The 14,415-nt window shown below is 52.9% G+C and overlaps 1 protein-coding gene across 1 annotated transcript; it reads right to left on the reverse strand.

Moving 5' to 3' along the window:
- Positions 1-382: 382 nt before the first annotated feature.
- LOC117869425 (parathyroid hormone/parathyroid hormone-related peptide receptor-like) lies at positions 383-13,114 on the reverse strand. The gene is made up of 12 exons (XM_034756264.1): positions 12,970-13,114; positions 11,294-11,404; positions 10,113-10,237; positions 9,401-9,495; positions 8,726-8,912; positions 7,488-7,641; positions 7,071-7,131; positions 6,174-6,240; positions 4,544-4,638; positions 3,075-3,216; positions 1,950-1,991; positions 383-766 (listed from the first exon to the last, which is right to left on the reverse strand). The coding sequence occupies exons 1-12, from the start codon at positions 13,112-13,114 to the stop codon at positions 383-385; spliced, it is 1,608 nt and encodes a 535-aa protein (XP_034612155.1).
- Positions 13,115-14,415: the final 1,301 nt, after the last annotated feature.

Here is a 14,415-nt window from a genome sequence, read left to right on the forward strand (position 1 = left end):
AGAAGAGGACTACCTCTCTAGGCCCTATGGCCCCAATCCAGCAGATTCCCGTCCCCACGTTCCTCTTGGGTGAGCTGTCCAGTTTGAGCTCTTCACATCTCTTCTCATCTGCCAGTCCTTTGAGCATTTCTCTTGCTCTTATTTGACCATCCAATTTACCCACATTTTTATGTGGTTGCATGTTGCCTAGCACTGAACCTTGTATTCCAGGTTCCGTCACAACAGAGCTGCAGACAGAGGGACCATCGCAACCATTCTGCTTGGCATAAAGTCTGTTCATAGCCAGCCCAAAACTATAGACATCCTTTTGGCAGCCACATGACACTACAAACCCTTTCCAGAACCGTCTGGGGGGGTCTGGTTGGAGACATGCTTGCTCTCTTCATAGCATGGTCTCCACCTCTTTGCTCAGGCTGGAATGACTTTGACCCAGGTCTGGGAAACACACAAAGTCCTTGGCGTTCTCCCCAGGGGCCTTCTGGGGAATCTCTTGGGTTGGGGAGGGCACAGAGTTGTCGGAAGCAGAGGAGCTCGGGATATATCCCAATAGGCTGGTGTGTGGGGACAGCGGCAGGAGCCGGTGCTTGGCACTCTGCTGCATCCCTGCCGGCCCCCGTCCGGCGATGCTCATGCTGACGCTGTTGGTGGTGTGTGACACCAGCCCACCATAATAGCAGCTCCCCCCCGTGCTGGTGACTCGTGTTTTCTGCTTGAAGTCCAGCGCCAGGCTCCTCCGGAAACGGGCTTTCTTAATCTCCGCCTGCACCTGAGGGAGAGAGACGGCCTATCAGGGCAGGGCAGCGGAACAAGACAACGGCGCAGGCGTTGCCAGCCACCAGGCCTCTTGGCACACACCTCACAATACCCCCGGCCCGAGTACAGAGATGGCAATAAGATTCCAGGGGCTCCCGGTGGGGTGTGGTGCGGAGAAGGGGTCATTTCCCTGCAGCCCCACCCATCTCCTCAGTCTCTGCTCCATCCATCCCTTCCATACTACACTGAGGGAGGGGGTTACTCAGGGGATCTCCCTCCCACGCTGGTGACCAGGCAGCGCAGCATTCAGGCCTGCATCCCACGCTGGGTGCCACCGTGGCTCAGCGTTAGGGATCGCTGGGCAAGCGAACATCAGCACCACAGCGCCCGAGAAAACACTGCAAGGGGCTGAGCAACTCCAAGGAGGAGCCGACTGCCTTCATCACCCATTGGCTTCGGATCAAAGCAGGCACTCGGCTCCAGAGAACTCAGTGTGGTTCCAGTCTCACTCCCATCGATGGCCATGGGCACAGGTTTGGGGCCAGGGTGAACTGAGGAGTGTTCTCCAGCCAGTCTGGTGTTTCCGTTCACACTGAGTGAATTGCATGCAGCTGGATGGCCCCCAGTTAATAGCCCAGGGGACTAGACCTCTTCTCCCGCAGACCAGGGATCGTATGGGCAGTGGCAGCAAACACAGTCCTTAGGCTGCCTGGCTAACTTGACTCACCTCTGTTCCCGCTTGATCTCCTACAGGGCTGGAGGGGGGAACTCCGCCTCCAGAGCCCTACAGTCCTTAGCCTGAGACTATCAACAAGGGGGCCAATGAGGGCCAAGTTAGAGTGAAATACACACTAGCCCCAGTACGTCCTGATGCTCTGCAGGTCAGTGCAAGTCGAGGGCAGTTTCCCTCCTGCTCCATGAGGACTGTGCCGAGTTACTTAAGGGTCAAAGGTTACTTCACAATCTGTTCCAAGGGCAGGGGTTCCACAAGGTCAGAGGGAAAATGAGCTCCCTGCCCCCCCCCAACAGTCCCAGAGGGAGAAATCCCATGGGTCCCCTTGGGCTTAGGATAGTAGCTCTGATCTGCGCTTCCCACAGCCCAGGCTGAGCTCCCCCCTAAGATGACGGGATGGGAAAGGCACCATGTACCTACCAGAGCCAGGAACCCGCTGCAGGGCTGAGCCCATCTCACTTACCTCCCCATTGCAAAAGCAATAGATAAAAGCCACAAAGAAACCCTGCCGAGAGACCGAGAAAGAGACAGATTTCACCTGGGGGTGCTGGAAACAAGCTCCCAGCATGTGCCCAGTGCCCCTCACTCCCTGGCAGGTCCAGAGAGCTCAGGGCTCCAGGCACCTTGGCCCCCATTTCTATTTGTTTTATGCACATCTGTGGCCAGTGCACTGGGACAACTGCCCCACTCGGCCCCCCCATGGCTTTCTCCCCACTCCGTGCACCGGTCCCAGCTTGTTTAGCAGACCAGCCCTTCCACAGGCATCGTCTATGCAGGGCAACTGCAGCCAGACTGTGGTGCACGTCCCAGAGGGGAGCTCTGTCACAGGGTGACTGGCCCTTTAAGGGGTAATGGAGCCACCCCCACCTGTGACTCAGTCAGGCCTCCTGCCCAGGTGGGGAAAATTAATGCAGCCGCAGGAGGGGCAGGTCATGTGCTTAACTCAGTCCAGGGCTGGAGATAAAAGGAAGCCTCCAGAGATGTAAAGAAAGAAGGGAGATGCCTGCTTCTCCCAGTCCAGGGCAAATGGCTGGACTTCCAAGGAGCTAGGTTGGAGATGGTGAATGAGGGCTGCGGCCAGCCTGAGTTATCAGCACGGTCCCTAGGAGGAGGGCTGTGGGACCCCTCAATCCAGGAGAGAACAAGGGTTGGATGCGAGGGGTTAAGGAACAGCTTCGTTAATACACTGTAACAGACTTAATAAAAGAGACCCATAAAGGGGGAATTGGGCGAAGCTCTTACAGGTGCTAGATGAGGGAGCTGAGGGCAGTGCACCTGCAGGGCTGTGTTGCGCCCCAGGGAGGCGCCCTGCGATGCTCCTATCACAGGCTCCAGGAGAAGCACTGAACAGCTTGGGAGCCCCAGCAGGACACTGAGGGGGGCTTTCCAAGGTGCCCATAAGCCATGAGCACATGGGAAGCGAAGGCGCCTTGCAGGGTCCCTCAGAACACGCCTACCTAGTGCTACCTCGATCTGCCCTGTGAGGCGCTTGGCAATCAGTCTGCCTTTGGAGCCAGCGCTGGACCATGCGGAGAGCTGGGTGAGAGCAGGAGAGCTCCCCAGGATCTGCAGTCCCAGGCAGACGTACCTGGGAGGAGTTGAACAGCATCTCGTAGTGCATCTGTATTTGCCATAAGACGCCGGAGACTTCAGTATAGGGCATTGCCATGAACACCACGTAATGGACCCCAAAGAGTGGCATCAGCACCAGGGTGGACTTCAGCAGCTTCCTGAAAGGTAAAACCATTCCCCAGCTTTGTCTGCGGCCTCTCTCTCTAACCCTCTCTCCTCAGCTTTTCAGCCACCGCCTAGGATTTATCCTACAATATCCTGGCTAAAATAGTAACAACCTTACATTTCTTATAGCATTTTTCCTCCCCAAATCCTCTTGGCAAGTACTTCACCTGCCACTGCAAGGCAGCCACCTCCCAGGTGGAACGTGGCAGCTGATTGACAACACGCAGCAGCAACAGACGACAGGTTAGGTCAAGAAAGGAAATGAACCCTGTCTCCAGATGAAACTGCAGGGAGGTGGGATTAGGGGAAAAAAAGATTAAAATGCTGAGGCTGCCCCTAATCTCACAAAGAGGGCTCTGGGTTATTTAACACCCATGCGTGTTCATTATGGCACAGTGCCCCCCAGCAGCTGATGCACTGGGTCAGAGAGCACTAGCACCACTGGGTTTTCCTTGCCATCGCCCATTGCGTACTTATCTCGGGAGCGGGGCTGAGTTTCCAGTCCAAGGCAAGATGGCTGCACTTCCGTGGTGCACCTGACCCAAACCCTAAGTGGCGCTATTTGTAGCGAAATAAAAAGCTTTGGGCTGCATTGATCTCAGGGGTGTGATATTTGCGACAGCAAAAAGTTACAAAGCACCTCGTTCTTCAGGGGAAAGCAGATGGGCTGTGGGGGCTGGGAAAGAGTCACACCTCCCTTTGCCCTGAATACAAATGTTAACTAACATTAACTAAATAACTAACCTCGTTATCTCCACACTGATATATACCTGCCTCTAGAGATTTCCATTACTTGCATCTGAAGAAGTGAGGTTCTTACCCACGAAAGCTTATGCTCCCAATACTTCTGTTAGTCTCAAAGGTGCCACAGGACCCTCTGTTGCTTTTTACAGATTCAGACTAACACGGCTACCCCTCTGATACAAATGTATTGTTCAGGTGGCTGAGTGGGCATTTTCGCCCCGCCCCCCTCGCAACCTATTCCTGAGGCCTCATCTATTGGCCAGTGCTGGAGGCCGGATGCTACCTGGCAGTGGATAGGACACAGTGTGGGAGTCTGAGGTTCTGTTTTTGCCTCTGCCGTTTGCCAGCAGGGTGACCTTGGCCAAGTCAATGCCCTTCTGTAGAATGAGGAACAGAGATCCTGACTTCCTTTTTAACGCACTTTAAGATCCAGGCATGGGCCGTGCTATGTTAAGAGCCAACTATTAGTACTATTTCCTCTCCTGCCTGCACCATATTCTGTGCCGAGATGCTATTTATGCTAAAGCAGAAGGTTCATCTCTGTTAGTCCATTGGCAGCGGCACATGGCCACTCACCTGTACTGCTGCCGAGGGTCTAGCTTCCCCGTGTTTGTCTCCCAGAGCTTCGACGCCAGAACCCGCACGATGTTGAGGAAGAGGAAGAAATTCACCTGCCGACACACACCCACAATCACCTTACGAGCCACACACGCAGAATGTGGCCAGCGAAGGGCTCGTCCGCGCAGGAAAGTGACCAGCGTAACTATTGCAGCTGTTGCAGACTGTGTATCCACATATTCCAGAACAGCTATAGTGCTTTGAATTCGCACCCTCTCTTATTCCAGAATAAGTTTCCTGTGTAGACACAGCCTAAGTGATCTCCTCGAGCTACGGACTGCATATAAATGTCCTCAGGGAGGTTCTTCTATTGGGACACTGTCAAGATGAAAGGAAGGGCCTGATTCTCATCTTTAGATGTATATTTAGACTGAAGGCTCAGATCCTGCACTTACACCAATGCAATGGGAATGCTACCAAATCGCAGTGGTGGTGTCTGGCACTCCCTTTGCACCCATGTAAGTGACTGTACACACACTGGGGCAACAAAGAATCAGGCCACAATGTTCTTGGACATAAACTCCGTGTCTGGGTGGCTAATAACCCTCCTCGTTATTAGGATTGAAAATGATCCCTTGTTCGATAGTCTTGTTCGTCACACAGCTGGGATGGTGAACCCTGAAGTGGCCATGTCTGTGAAAGCTTCTGGTTACGAAGCCTCCGTGTGTGGCTCAGAGCCCTAAACGGCACCTCTTTCAAATATAAATGAAACAGCGATAAGAATTTTCTCAGGGTAAGTAAACCTGCAACATGCACCACTTCTAACCACGAAAGAGTGGGACACCTGCCCATTAAACAGAGAACATGGGCTCAGTCCTGCTAGGGGCGATGTGCTTCAGCAAGCGTGTGATTAAGGGCCAGGTTTAGAAAGGTCTCTAGGCGCTGAAGGATGCAGATAAGTGCTAAGGGAGGGGTGGGGGTGTACAAAAGTCCCCAAGCAAGTTAGGTGCCTATCTGTATCTTTAGATTTATATTTAGACTGATCCTCAATGGTGCTTAAATGCTCAACTCCCATTAATTTCAGTGGCAGTTAAGCTCCTATGAACCTTTGTAAATCTGGCCCTATGTGCTTTGTTGAATCAGGCCCTAGGGATCAGCATCTCTTAGGACTGAGCCCTGTAAGCGTATGCCTACACTACCCGCCGGATCGGCGGGTAGTGATCTATCTATCGGGGATCGATGTATCGCATCTCGTCTAGACGCGATAAATCGATCCCCAAACGCGCTCCCCATCGAATCCGGAACTCCACCAGGGCGAGAGGCGGAAGCAGAGTCGATGGGGGAGCGGCGGCCGTCGATCCCGCGCCGCAAGGACGTGAAGTAAGTCAATATAAGTCGATCTAAGATACATCGACTTCAGCTACGCTATTCTCGTAGCTGAAGTTGCTTATCTGAGATCGATCCCTTCCCCCCCCCCCCCCCCCAGTGTAGACCAGGCCTAAGAGATGACAAAGCAGACATTGCCTAGATACGATGGCAAACGATGCATGGATCGGAGAGAGGAGATTAGCCCATTTCTATATCTACTGAACCCAGCTGGGTTTTTTAGGTGACTGGGACTGGGACAAGTTTGCCGGAGAATTCTTACCACAATGGCTGCTAAGATAGGGACTTGATAAATCCACTTCATATTCCCAGCGCTGAGGTCCCAGCATCTGAGGAGACCAATAAGAAATGCTTTGGAGAAACCTGAAATAAGGGGTGAGGAAAATAGCCCGTTGATGGCTCCCCCCTTTCCATCTTGGACCGAGCCTGGGCGGGAGGAAGGCTGATCCTACAGCTGGGGTGATTCTGACACACACGTTTGCTCCCCAAAACATAACCAATGAGAGTCAAGTATGTTACTTTAAAAAAAGTCAACAAAATCCAGGGTCAGATCTCTCCCATGGCAGAGCTCTGTTTTTTTTATAAGTAGTTTAAAAATTAACATCAGACTTCCTCAGAACATCTTGGCCAACTCTTTATTTTTAAAACTCTTGGGTACAAGTTATCTAGATCTGGTTACTTTAAAAAGTTTTATTTTAGTGGATACCTTTTAACATCCTCCTTACTGTATTTCATCATCCTTATATGATATGAAAACATCATCTAGTTTTATTCTAAATACAAACCAAAAATATTTATTGAACACCTGCCTTTTCTACATCGTTACTTAAAATATTATCCTAATTTTGTTCAGATTCCTTTTGTTCCTGACATGTTTAAAATATTCCTTTTTATTCTCCATAACCCTGTTGGTCATAGATTTTTTTGTTGATACCTTTAGCTTCCCTTATCAATTGCCTGCATTTTTAACCTTCTGATATGTATATGTTCTAATCTCCCTCTCCTCCATAAAAGCCTCAGTCTAGCAATTCAGTGATTTGGTCATCTGCAGATTGCAACCACCCAATTCAATAGGATCACACAGAGAGATTTGCACTACAGGCCAGTTCTCACCCTCCCAAATAAATGGTCCTTTGGAAAAGAAGTTGAACCTACGTACTGTGTATCCGCCAGAGAGGCCCTGACACTGGCCCAAACAGACACAAATACAGCCGGGAGACCTGGAGGGAAACAGAACAGGCAGTATGGTTGAAGCATCAGGTTTGCAAAATGAACCAATGCCAGGAATTTAGGTGTCCCACTGCCCTCTCCTAGCTGGAATCAGAACTTCTGACCTGTGTGACATATGCCCTGTACTGCTTAGAATAGATTCTCCTTTACGGCTTGTCTACACAGAGATTTAATGTGTGTCAAACCGGGGTGCGACTCCACAAAGTACTCTCTTGCAGTGCACTAGCTAGCCATGTGGACCCTGCTACCATGCACTACAAATGTCACAGTGCGCTTTCATGCGCCGCAGCTCCCAGTCAGCCTGGCAGGCGGATGCACTTCTGGTGGGAGTGGTGTCTGTGCTTACCCCAGCCGATGATGGTGAGGGCCCACAGGTAGTTCTTGTTGGAGAGGAAGGCCATGAAGATTAAGCTGTGCAGGTAGAGCCCCTCCACCAGAATCCAGTAGTGGTTGGTGGCCAGGAAATAAAGGAAAAGGGTCACAACCACCTTGCAGCCCACCTGTGGTCATGGAGAAATGGGAACCACATTAGGGTCTCAATACCTCTACACGTCCCGCCACGCCTGAGAGATCAGGGCCATGATCCTAGACAGAGAGGCCCCCTCGCTACTCTCGTTTAGGTCCTGCCTGGCAGCGGTTACTCTGGCTTTGACCTCTGACCCTTCTGCATGAGACAGTGTAGGGAGGAAGTTGTCGGGGTAGGAATGGGGGAAGTTCCCACCCACTAAGAGGTTGGAGTGGAGGCGGAGGGGCCGGCACAAACCCAGTGTTGTGAAAGAGCATGCAATCCGGCAACTAAAGGGTCATCTGCACTCGGTCACGTAGCTCGTGGCTTTATTGGAACACCATATATGTGCTGTGTTCCTCTTAGCTGGAAAGGCGAGGGCCAACCTGTGTAGCTGTCGCCCCTCCCCCGCCAGTCCCTTAAGGGTTAACAGAAGCCTTTTAGGCCATATCAGGGCACTGGCTTCCCTGAGCTGTGCTGAGCGCTACTGTGAAGGACAGCGGGCAGCTGTGGTGATCTGCACTCTCCTTGCTCATTAATTCACCCTTTTGTTAAAGCGGGAGCTGCAATCCTCCACACTCATCTCTTGCGAAATAATAGACACCGCTGCATCTCTCTGCCTCCCTGGGAGAGATTGTCCCCCCGCAACCCCAGCCCCTGTACAGACACTGCTTCAGTGGCGTATGGGGGCGGCCAAGGCACTGCAGCAGGCGGGGGAGAAATTCCCTCAGACTCACGCAAAGTGCAGGACTGTAGCAGGTGATCCTATATTGTCCCTCCAAGAGCCCAAAATGACACAGCCCAGGTAAAGCTGCCATAAATTAGAGCGACCCCAGAGGCTGCTCTAATTTATAGTGGGGGCTGCACAGGCAGAATCTGGACAGCTCAAAAGTAGCTTAAAGCCCCTTCTCCCCACCCTCTTCCTGTCCTACACCTTCCTCCACGAGGTGCAGCCCAGAATCAGGCCTCCCCCAATCTCTCCTCACTGCACCAGGAGTCCTAACTCCCCTTTCCCTCCCCTGTATTCCTTGGGTGCTTGGGGTAAATTAAGAGGGAAGATGAGTCTTTCAACTACTTGCCAGCTGGGTGCGGTGTCCCAGAAAGGGGCCCAACTCGCCCTTTAAATCATCCACTCGCATCTTCTCCAGCTCCTCGGGCAGCGAGCCGGAGTAAAGCACCACATCCTTCACGAAGATGCTGGCGGCCCGGCAGATGAAGGAGGCGAAGAGGTGAATGTGGATGTAGTTCCGGGTGCAGTGCAGACGCCTGCCCCCAGGAGAGGGTGGATCAGTGACAAACACCCGCCCAGTCGGCCATGCCTCAGTTACCAACACCTGCCTGTCATCCGAGCACCTCACGAAGCAGCGGAGGGACTGAACCAGGAGCCGTGAGGCTCAGTGCATTCGGGGACATGGAGAGGGGTCAGAACCAAGGTTTGGGGGCTGGCCCATTATAAATATAGGCCCCATTTATAAAAGCTGGATCTGGATTGAGCTTTGCATGTCAAGCCCCCAGAACGTAGGGCCCAGCTCTGTGAGAAATGCAGAATAAAATGGAGCCGGATAGTTCTGGACTTTAGGAAATGGTCTGTGGTTTGGCCTGAGACTTGAGCCACCGTTTGGGTTGGGCTTTCTTTGATCTAATCTGGTTGCCCATCCCTGGTGGCTGGTGACTCTGTGTGGGGCTCTCCTGGAACACTGGGTGAGTGCAGGGGCTAGAGGATGAAAGGGAAGTGGTCGATTGCTCCTTCTTACTTGAAGTAGCAGAGGATGCACACGGCAACAATGAGGGAGACCAGGGAGATGGAGTAGCCGATGGTGTACATCATGTGCAGACGGTCAAACACTTCCTGGAAGGGAAGGACACAGGATGGTCCCCGACGGCCCCGTGCTCGCAGCTACATCACAGTAAGCAAAGTAGCACGTGCAGAGCCTTAACGTACCCTACCGGCTTGGACAACGGAGATGGCCTCCAGGTGAGACCAACCTGGCACATCTACTAGCTCAGCCCCGGAAAGGTGATTTCTAGCCAAGGCCAGCTCAGCACAGCTCCTACCTGCTCCGCCCAAGGGAGGAGCTCTGGTTTCTGGACAGCAGGGGGCAGACACAATGAGCCCGTTTCCCATCCCCCACTCCTCCCCAAACGGCTGGGGGCAGGGGAGGAAATGAAAACCAGAGGTGGGGGAAGGCGAAGAGTAGTTGGCGGGGTGGAATCAGCAAGCTGCTCCCTTTGGCTGGAGGAAGATGAGCAAATAGAAACTCCCAACAGCACATGGGCATTTAATCGGGGGGGGGGGGGTGATGCACACTGGGCTTGGTGCAGAGTCTGGAGCTGCCTCTAGCCCCCTCCAGTAGAAGGTTGCTTTGCTGCCCGAGGTCATCCTGAGCTCAAGGGCTTCCCCAGTCTCCAGTGGCGCCTCTCCTCAGTTACCCCACCCCACGTCCCTTCCCTCTGGCTGTAGTTCACCTTCTCTCGGCTCCGGCGCTCAGGCGTGAGAAACTCGGTGCATTCCGTGTAGTTCGCCCACGTCTTGTTGATGTTGAGCGCTAGCTCCCAATTCCCATAGGCATCACAGTGTCTGTAGGCGTGGCCTGAAAACGGGGACAGGGTCAGGGCAGTTGGACCTCCAAGAAACCCAACGGGCCACTGCAGAGCAGATCATAGGACCATCTAATCAATAGACCATCTAAATCATAGGACCATCTAATCAATAGATCATCTAGTCCAGTCCCCTGCACTTAAGACAGGACTAAGTGTTATCTATTCTAGACCATTCCTGACAGGTGTCTGTCTAACCTCTTCTTAAAAATCTCCAATGGCAGAGATGCCACAACCTCCCTAGGCAATTACCACCCTGACAGGAAGTTTTTCCCTACAGTCCAGCCTAAACCTCCCTTGCAATTTAAGCCCATTGCTTCTTGTCCTATCCTCAGAGGTGAACGAAAACAATTTTTCACCCTCCTCCTTGTAACAGCCTTTTAATCCCATGTTCCTGCAACAATCCATGGCTCCAGACCACAGGTGGGATTGAACCGCCAACCACAACCACACACCCCAATCACTGTTAGCTATTAGAGACGGCAGCGGACTGCGACAGTTGCCAGGGGCTGAGTGCTAGGGAGAGACATGCTCAGATGCACTAATCCAGGATAATACGCTTAGGGGTTGCTCATCCCTGTTAACTCACTAGGGTCTGGTCTATACTACCCGCCTGAATCGGTGGGTAGAAATCGACTTCTCGGGGATCGATTTATCGCGTCCCATCGGGACGCGACAATCGATCCCCGAATCGGCGCTCTAACTCCACCAGCGGAGGTGGTAGTAAGCGCCGCCGACAAAAAGCCGCAGAAGTCGATTTTGCCGCCGTCCTCACAACGGGGTAAGTCGGCTGCAATACGTCGAATTCAGCTACGCTATTCACGTAGCTGAATTTGCGTATCTTAAATCGACTCCCCGCTGTAGTGTAGATGTACCCTAGGACTGGTCTGTTAGCCTTTGCTCATCAAAGCACCTTGTCTGGGATGTTCACAGGGTGAACTTCGAGTGATTCGAGCTACTCTCTCGGAGACGCCTTTGAAAACCGTCCGTTGAACTGGCAACGCCAGTGAACCAAAGCTGAGGCTGACAGGGATGTTTTCCAAGTGTACCTTTATGGTTGAAGTCGTAGATGTACTCTGGGCACGGGACCGACACCTGTTGGCTTGGGGAGCCCTCGGGCCAGCAGACAATTCCGTCCCATTCCGGGAAGCAGCTGGCATCTAGCCAATAAGCAAAGACGCGGCTCATGGTTGGTATCATTATTATTTCAGGTTTATATTGCATGCTATGAGCACAGCCAGCTTGGGCCCCCTGATGCTAGGCGCTGGACAAACATAGTAAGCGGCAAGTCCTGCTCCGAAGAGCTTAGGGTGTAACTAGACAAGATGGAGCAGCGAGACGAGGCAAACAAGCAGGCTGGGGTGGGGTGGGAGAGATAGGATAACAAATAAATAGCAGTAATCCCAGCTCACCTCCTGCCTGCCTGGCTGTCCTTTCCTCGGTGTGTGTTCTTTCATTTTGCATTAGTACGGCTGTGAGAAAGATCAAGGAGCCCCGCCAGCCTTGCTAGGCAGAACTGACTGAGCACATGCAATGTGCCATGCCGGACTAGTCCTCTGAAGCACCTGGCCCAGCGTCTTGCCTCCAGCAGAGGTTAGGGTTTGAAGTGTGTACACGGCCGTCCCTATCCATACACAAAGTACGCAGCTGCGTAGGGCCCCAGGAAACTTGGGGCACCACATTTCATGGTGTCCTAGGCAGTTGCGTGCTGCTCCAGCCCCTGCTCCGCCTCTTCCCCATGGCTCCCACCCCTGCTCCGCCCCAGCTCCATCCCCACCCCGCCCCTTCCCACCCCTGCTCCGCCCCCTTCCCGCCCCTGCTCCGCCCCAGTCCTGTCCCCACTCCCCTGAGGACTGCTGCAGGGTCAGGCCTGCACTCACTGGCGGTGGGAAGTGCAGTGACCCGGTGCACTCCCAGTGAGTGCCGGGGAGTGGTTCCCCCGTTCCCCCCAAGCCAGCTCCCCCCGCAGTGGCCTGGGGCCAACCCCCCACAGAGGCCTGGGGCCCACCCCCCACTGGGGGGCTCTGTAGGGCCCCAGAATGGCTAGGGACGGCCCTGTGTATACACCACATGGCAGCACCTTGCACCACAAGCTAATTCACCTGGCTAACTCTAGCCTCCACATGCTACTGCCCTGGGTACCGGGTGCTATAGACCAGCTCACTAGAAATGACCCAGCCCAGGACCCTTCCGGATACTGTAGGTGTCTTATACAGAAACACTGGTTCCTAGGCAATTACTGCAGGCAGGGAGGCATCGCAGCACATCTGCTTACAAGCGTCTCACGCCGATGAGGGAAAGGCCCCCAGCAGGACACCCCCTTGCGGTGGTTCGTTTGATGTATATAAATGTGGCATCACAATTGGTGATTTCAGGATGAGGACGGCAAGCTGCAGATGGCCAGCCTGGCATTATTGTTATTTATTTGTATCATCGTGGCAGCTAAGGGCCCTGATTGCATTGCGCTCGGTGCTGTACACAAACACAAAAAGATGGTCCCTGCCCTCAAAGAACCTGCTGTCTAAAGAACCTGACCCAGAGTTCACTGAAGGTGATGGACAGATCCCCACTCACTTCCGAGGGCACGGAGTAAAGCCCCCGGGTGAAATCCTGCCTTCAACAGGAGTTTTGCCGCTGACTTCAACAGAGACTGGATTTGCTCTGCGTGGTTTAACCAGCTTTCTCGGTACTGGCTGAGCACAAAGGACACAAACTGGGATGGTACCTTTGATTTTCTCCAACTGGGCTTTGACGTTGGTTTGACATTTCTCCTTCGCTTCACCCAGCAGATAAATCTGCTCTTCCTTGGTGAGGACGTCGTCCGTGTCAACCTGCCGAGCCAAAAACAAAGAGACAGGGGCTGCAGTCATTGTGCTACCTCGGGGCGGTTTGTAGAGGGAACAGTCAAAGCTTTCCAAGGTCTGGGCTACACTACAGAGCTAGGTCGACACAAGGCAGCTTATGTCGACCTCACTCTGGAAGTGTCTACACTTAAATTTCACTCTTGCTGACGTAACTGCCCCGCTACACCGACTTAACAACTCCCCTCCACAAGCAGCATAGAGTCAAGGCAACATTGCTTTCGGGAGCCGTCCCGCAATGCCCCACACTGACAGGGGGCCATGTCCTGCCCTCCAAGTCCCCTCCGTCCCAGCTCCCTGGGACTTGGCTGGCAGGACACTGTATGAGTGTAAGTTACGTGGCTTGATAAGAGAAACACGAGTGTTATTAATATTGTTGTTAATTATTTGTATTACTGCACTAGGTAGGCATCCCAGCCACGGCCCATCATCCCATTGCACTAGGCGCGTCTCAAACCCAGAACAAAATGCCCCAAAGAGCTTCCCAACTAAGTACAGAGCCAGACACAACCATACAGTAACCAAAGCCAAGTGCCACGTACGTAGCACTGCCAGGAGCCCAGACTCAGTGGCTAATTGCATCTCTCTAGTTAGCCAGTCTTCTGTATTTCTAAACAGCGAGAGACACCGAGCAATAAAGGAATCTCAATACCCACCCCCCCAAAAAACCCATCCATTCTTTGTTTTCAACTTCAGAACATCATGTCCTCTGGCTATCGCCAGGCCTTACTCAACATGACGCTTGTGGCTGTGATTCTGCGTTAGCCTGCAGTGGAAACGCTGTGTGGTTTGAATCTTTTGTAACTCATAGAGTCAGTGATAGGGTTTAAGGCCGGCGGGGACCTTGGGTGGATTGGATGGACTATAAGGTGGATAGAAAGCTGGCTAGATCATCGGGCTCAACGGGTAGTGATCAATGGCTCTATGTCTAGTTGGCAGCCGGTATCAAGCGGAGTGCCCCAGGGATCGGTCCTGGGCCGGTTTTGTTCAACAGCTTCATTAATGATCTGGATGATGGGATGGATTGCACCTTCAGCAAGTTCGCGGATGACACTAAGCTGGGGGGAGAGGTAGATATGCTGGAGGGTAGTGATAGGGTCCAGAGTGACCTAGACAAATTGGAGGATTGGGCCAAAAGAAATCTGATGAGGTTCAACAAGGACAAGTGCAGAGTTCTGCACTTAGGAAGGAAGAATCCTATGCACTGCTACAGGCTGGGGACCGACTGGGTAAGTGGCAGTTCTGCAGAAAAGGACCTGGGGATTACAGTGGACGAGACGCTGGGTATGAGTCAACGGTGTGCTCTTGTT

Source organism: Trachemys scripta, chromosome 23, assembly GCF_013100865.1.
Source record: "Trachemys scripta elegans isolate TJP31775 chromosome 23, CAS_Tse_1.0, whole genome shotgun sequence".
NCBI lineage: Eukaryota > Metazoa > Chordata > Testudines > Emydidae > Trachemys > Trachemys scripta.

Coding starts and splice junctions, on each gene's coding strand:
- LOC117869425 (XM_034756264.1), bottom strand. CDS start 13,114: ATGACTGCAGCCCCTGTCTCTTTGTTTTTGGCTCGGCAGGTTGACACG. Junction 11,405..12,969: donor CCAGTTGGAGAAAATCAAAG/GTACCATCCCAG, acceptor CTTATTGGCTAG/ATGCCAGCTGCTTCCCGGAA. Junction 1,992..3,074: donor TGCTGTTCAACTCCTCCCAG/GTACGTCTGCCT, acceptor GTCTCTCGGCAG/GGTTTCTTTGTGGCTTTTAT.